The 6,436-nt window shown below is 37.8% G+C and overlaps 1 protein-coding gene across 1 annotated transcript in view; it reads left to right on the top strand.

The window, feature by feature from the left end:
- Nucleotides 1-6,436, top strand: part of TANGO6 (transport and golgi organization 6 homolog (Drosophila)) — a 242,816-nt gene that overhangs the window by 21,434 nt on the left and 214,946 nt on the right. Inside the window, exons 5-6 of the mRNA XM_006860217.1 lie at nt 431-567; nt 4,487-4,649. Coding sequence (XP_006860279.1) covers nt 431-567; nt 4,487-4,649 — 300 coding nt within the window. The remainder of the gene's footprint in view (nt 1-430; nt 568-4,486; nt 4,650-6,436) is intronic.

Here is a 6,436-nt window from a genome sequence, read left to right as displayed (position 1 = left end):
GGAGTGTCTCTTTGTCTCTCTCTTTGTCTCTTTCTGTGCGTTCTTGACATATCTTTACCGCCACCAGGTATCTCCTCCTCATGAACCAAACCCCTATTTCGAGGCTGGTCCCTGACATTCCAGGATATGCCCTTTGGTCGGGAGATGATGCATGGAGGGGATTGGAACCATGGCAATGTAATGATATGCGATGGAATGAATGTAAAGCTAGAGTTCTCTCATGTAAACTATCGTATAATTCACAATAAAACATTGAAAAAAAAGAAAGAAAGTGGCAAAGGGTTTATTAACTTATAGAATACATTTTATTTAGAAAAAATATCATTTTGGACCCTAAATGTTAAGGTTATTTTATCAAGGATATAAAGTACTTGGGCCTTTTTATAGGGAATTGCCATGAGTTTTTGACATCTGTGTCTATTGCTTACAGCTGGAGCAGCTGGCGGGAGTGATGCTGAGGTGATGGCTACTGACTGGAAGAAGTGTGACTTGATTGCAAAGATTTTGGCCTCTTGTCCCCAGCAGTCTCTTTCACCAGAGAGTTACTATAAGGATATCTGCCCCCAGGTAAATAGCTTTATTTTTTTTTTTGACCATCTGAGGATTATCTGCTTATTTACAGAATAAGGACTTTAATGGTCTTCTAGTGCTGAAGTAGGGGAGCATGATGGCTCCATATCACGAACACTAGACTGCGAACCCCCAAGATCTGTGGTTTGAATCCATCAGCTGCTCCACAGGAGAGAGATGAAGCCTTCTGCTTCCACAAAGATTTTAAAAACCCCGGAAACCCTATGCAGGGTTGCTTTGAGTCAGAGCTGACTTGGTGGCACTTAACAACAGCAATATTGAAGTAAAAACAGTATAATAAACATTGTTTAGTGGAGGACCTTCTTAATAATTAAAGTGGGAAAAAAAACTGGAAGAGAGTGACCTAAATATTAGATTTAATAATGCCTCACAATTTTTAATTTTTATTTATTTTGTTGTTAAGAATATACACCGCAAAACTTAAACTGATTCAACAGTTTGTACATGTACAGTTCAGAGGCATTAAATACATTCTTCAAGTTGTACAATCATTCTCACCTTCCTTTTCTGAAAGGTTTCTCCCCCATTAACATAAACTCACTGCCCGCTAAGCTTCCTGTCTAATCTTTTGAGTTGCTATTGTCAATATTATTGTATAGATCAGGGGTCAGGAACCTTTTTTCTGCCAAAATTTCTAACATTATTTGTGGGCCATACAAAATTATCAACTTAAAAATTAACCTGTTATATTTGGTCAAACTTTTAATTAACTTACCTCTAATGTGATGGCTGGAGTCCTGGTACAGCGCTGTGGGTTTAATATGCTGGACTGCAAAGTAGGTTGGTGGTTCCAGCTCACCAGCTGCTCCTCAGAAACCCTTTGCAGGGTCACTATGGGTCAGAACTGACACTCTAACACTTAACAACACCAACAACAATGTGATGGGTAGGAGTCCTGGTATGACGCTGTGGGATAATGCACTGGACCGCAAGGTTGGTTTGGTCAGCAGTTCAAACTCATCAGCTGCTCCTCTGAAACTCTATACAGGGCCACTGTGGGTCTGAACTGACTTGATAGCACTTGACGACAACAACAAACAGCAATACGGCTCAGAAGCTGCCTACCCTTGGTATAGACAGTTCTTTAAAAGAGCACAGTGCTCAAGGTAGATACTCTTTACTAATTCAGTTAAACTATTGTTTGATTTAAAGAAGACATCAGGGAGTATTTTTGGTTTACATTTTAAAGATTGTCTTAAGGCAGTAGTTTCAGGGGTCTTCTAGCCTTCATGACTCCATGAAGTCTGCGCCCCTCACCATTATTAAATGACAAGCCTGGCTTGCTCTCAGAGCTAGAACACAAAGTTACATCCTGTTTGTTATATTTTCTTTGTGTTTTCAATTAGTTGTTCTTAATAGGTATTAAGTGAACATGACAAATTCACATAGTATGAATTTAAAAATGCAATGAAATAAACTGTAAAGTAAGCTTTCTTCATTGGCAGTGGGTGAGTGGGTTCTACCTCCTAATTTGTTGTATAGTGCCTAGGGTCTTAAAACCTTGCAAGTGACCATCCAAGGCACAGTTGTTGTCTTTTTACTTAAAACAACTGAAGAAGCAGGAGAATCAGGAATAGAAGGAAGATACGGAATGTGTGGCTCCTTGAATAACTGCATCCTTTGCTGTGAGACCAGAGAAACTGAATGGTGCCTGGCTGCCATGACTGAACATTTTGATCAAGGAATTCATGGAAGAATCAGGGTCAAAAGAGGGAAAAATGCAGAAGAGAATTTCAAATTTTCATGGAATTTAGACTTTCTGGACAAGGCAGGTTGGATGAACCCTTAACACTATTGCCCTGAGATAATTTTTAAGCCTTAAGCCAAAAATATACCCTGAAGTCTTCTTAAAACCAAGCAATAGTTTAGCTTTTCTAGTAAAAAAATGTTTGCCTTAAGCATTATACTCTTTTAAGAACTATGTATATGGGATCAAATAGACAAGAGCAACTTGAAAGATGAGATAGAAATCTTAGGGGACAAGTGAATATATGTTACTAGTGTAGGAACAGCTCAGAAAAGAAGGGGGAGAATGGTTATACAACTCTGAAGAATGTAATCAGCAACACTGAATGGGACATGTAAAAACTGTTGACGTGGTATATGTGTAGATTGTTAACAACAGCAAAATAAACACAAAGATAAATAAGTAAATGCAGGGCACACCCTTAGGTCAGTAGCTGGCATGGACTATACAAGAAAAAGAAAGAAAAAGACACAGATAACTAAAATCAGAAATGGAAGTGGAAACATTACTACTGTCCTTGCCAAAAATAAAAAAGGGATTAAAGAGAATACGCTGAATAATTAGATGCCAACAAATTAGATCACTTAGCTCTCTGGAGTTGCCATGGGTCGGAATTGACATGATGGCACCCATCAGCATTACCACCAAGATGAAGTGAACAAAATCACACTCAACTATTTAATAAAAAGCGACATGAAGCATACAAATTGGAAAGAAGAAAGTAAAGTTGTCTCTGTTCACAGATCATGATCATATATATAAAAAGAATCCATGCAAAAAACTTAACAAATGAATTCAACATTGTTGCAAAATAAAACATCTACACATAAATATCAAGTACATTTATATACTCATAACAATGAACAACCTGAAGATGAAATTAGGAAAACATTCTATTTACAGTAATATCAAAAAGAAGAATACATTTAGGAATAAATTTAACCTACGAGGTATCAGTCCTGTACACTGAGGGGAAAAAAAACTGCTCAGTGTAAGTTGAAATCCTGGTGTGGTTTAAGCCCTGGTCTGCTAACTGTAAGGTTGGGGGTTCATACCCACCAGCTGATCCTTATAAATCCCGTACAAGGTCCCTATTAGTCAGAACCTACTTGCTGACATGTAACAACAAGAAGTACAGATTACTTATTTTATAGAACAAAGTTATCACTTAGAATGATGAGTAAATTCTTTCTTTTGAATTAGTATCTGCAGATTAAGTACTTAACAAAATGATAAAATCTGACCACATATTTCAGGTCTGCTGAGTGTCTCTTTGGTGCTGTCAGAGGCCATGGGTAGTTTGTAAACAAAAGATTCTCTTGTCTACAACAAAAGCCACTTTTAAATCAGGACCCAGAAATGAATTTTCCACTGGTTGCTAATAATGAGAAAAATCCACTCATAAGCACTACAGAGAAATGTTTACTTGAAAGAATAGAATTAAGTCTTATCTGGGATTACTCAGACTCAATAGGCTCTTCAGAATCTAAAAATATCTATATACTTTGACCCAATAATCTCATTTGGTGAGAATATTTATGATAGAAACAAGTTAGAAATCAACCCTTATATCTGGAAATAAGGGAATAGTGTAACACATTATGACATACAACTTGAATATATTATTTTTGAAAAATTTATAACAAGTAAGTTTGCAAAACCAAGCATTAAGTGATCTCATTTAAAAAGAAAAAATTATACAGAGACTCTATTAGAAAGAACACAACAGAAATGTTTATAGTGTTTGTTGTAGTTGTTAATTGCTGCCCAGTCAGTTACGACTCAGTGACCCTGCATAGGATTTCCAAGGAGTCCTTGGTGGGTTTGAACTGCCGGCATTGTGGTTCGCAGTCCATTGCTTATACCAAGGGAAGGTTTTTAATTTCTTTTTAAAATGTTATTCTTTGAGCATGTTTTTAAAAAAATTATAAAATGATTTATTAAAAACAGCCCTTCAGATCTCACACCCTTTGAGAATGGGTTGTTAAATTAAAAACAAACAAACAAACAAAAAACCCACTTCTGTTTAATCAGTATTATCTCAGTGTGCTCAGTTTTTGGTTTAAAAGAATCAATGCTTTGTCTTTCTAGTTATTATAATCCTTATAGCAAAGAACCTAAATTTACCTCAAGTAATTTTTGTTTTAGATTCTGGATTTATTTCACTTTCAAGACAAATTGACAGCACGACAGTTTCAGAGAGTTGCCACCACTACCTTTATTACTATATCAAGAGAATGCCCACAATTGGCAGCTAAATATTTGCTTCAACCAGTGTTAGCTCCTCTTCACCGATGTTTGAATACAGCAGGTAAAGGAAGAAGCCTGGTGGTTGGGTTCCCTCAAACAGTCGCATTTCATTGTTTTAGGTTTAAATGATTTCAATCTATGGTATTTCAGTGTCTAGGTCTGTTCTCTCTCCCACAACTTTTCTTCTTTTTATTTTTGACTCTGAGCCAAAGCTTTTTTTTTTAAAAAAATACCCTTTTATTGTGTTTTAGGTGAAAGTTTGTATAGCGAATTTGTTTCCTGTTAAACAATTTGTACACAAATTGGTTGCTGTCTCTACAATGTGTCAGCATTCTCCCTATTTCTATCCTGCTTTTCCTGTTTCTATCCCTCCAATTTTCCTGTCCCTCTTAGTCTTTTCATCTTTGCTTTTGAGCAAATGTTGCCCATTTGGTCTCCTATGTAATTGATTGTTCTAAGGAGCACATTCCTCATGGCTGTTATTTATTTCATGGGCTGATATATGATTTGACTGAAAGATGACCTCCAGGAGTAGCTTCACTTACAGGTTAAAAGGGCGTCTTAGGGTGATAGTCTTGGAGGTTCCTCCTGCCTCTTATCAGTCCTGTAAGTCTAGTATTTGAGTTTTGTTTAATGTTTTTGTTCCATTCTAACCGTAGTCTAAGCCATTGGTAGTGGTAACTGGGCATATTCTAGCTGTTCTTTTTTTTTTTTTTAATGTTTTATTGTGAATTATGTGATAGTTTACATGGGAGAACATTAGCTTTACATTCATCCTATCGTATATCGTTTCATTGCCACGGTTACAATCCCCGCCATGCATCATCAGCCAACCAGTGGGTATACGTTACAAGCCTGCTCCCCAGTCGTCAGCACACAGCCTCTCTTCCTCTCTGTGTCGTCTAAAGTCCCCAGCTGCTCTATCTTTCCATGTCATCATCTCTGCCTCCATCTCAGGCATCACTGCTTCTCTGGATAGGGTCCCGCTTTCTGCTCTTCTGCCTTGATGGTCCCAGGGACCTCCACTCCTAGACTGAAAAGTTATTCACTCCCCTCCTTTCTACAAAATGCCTACCTTTACATTTCCAACCCTCACAATCAGTCGTGATAACAATTATTCAGTATTGTATCACAAGGGACCCATCCACATTTCTTTTCATCAGCCCTACCTAGACAGATTGGATACTACTCAGTGGAGATTCTACCTTCCTTTATGCTCTCTGGATCTAGGTTCCCTCTTAAAAGCTTGTAAGCCAGTCACTTCTTGCCTTTGTATCCCCCACTTCCCCATTTTGGGTAGCCAATGTCCAAGTTGCACATCCCTGCGTACTCTGTGTATGGAGGGGGTGGGAATGATTCTTTCTGTAGATTTGTTCCCTCTTTTGAGCTACTGCATCCATATGTGTAGGTAAAGTTCATCAAATTGTATCAGATTACTCTTTTTTTCCCCTCTTGGTTGAGCTCTGATCATCCATTCATTGAAGCCATGTCAAGTGGGTATTATCTGTAAGTGTGGGTGTCTAGCTGTTCTTGTCTAAGGCTACAAGAGGCTGTGGTTCATATGGGCTAATTAATTCTTTGAGTCTTTGGTTTCCTTCATTCTCTTTTGTGTCATATAGGACGAAACCAATTATTGTATCTTAGATGTCTGTTGCAAGCTTCTAAGACCCCAGAAGCTACTCACCAAACTAAGCTGTAAAACATTATCTTTATGAGCTGTGTTATGCCAGTTGACCTAGATGTCCCCAGAGACTATGGTCCTTAGCGTTCAAGCCCAGTAACTCAGTTCTCCAAGGTGTTTGGCTATGTCTATTAAGTCTCCATAAGTGTGCCTTTCAAGTGTTATTT

The sequence above is a fragment of the Chrysochloris asiatica genome, unplaced genomic scaffold, assembly GCF_000296735.1.
Source record: "Chrysochloris asiatica unplaced genomic scaffold, ChrAsi1.0 scaffold00037, whole genome shotgun sequence".
NCBI classification, from domain to species: domain Eukaryota; kingdom Metazoa; phylum Chordata; class Mammalia; order Afrosoricida; family Chrysochloridae; genus Chrysochloris; species Chrysochloris asiatica.
This window is presented reverse-complemented; position numbering and strand designations above follow the sequence as displayed.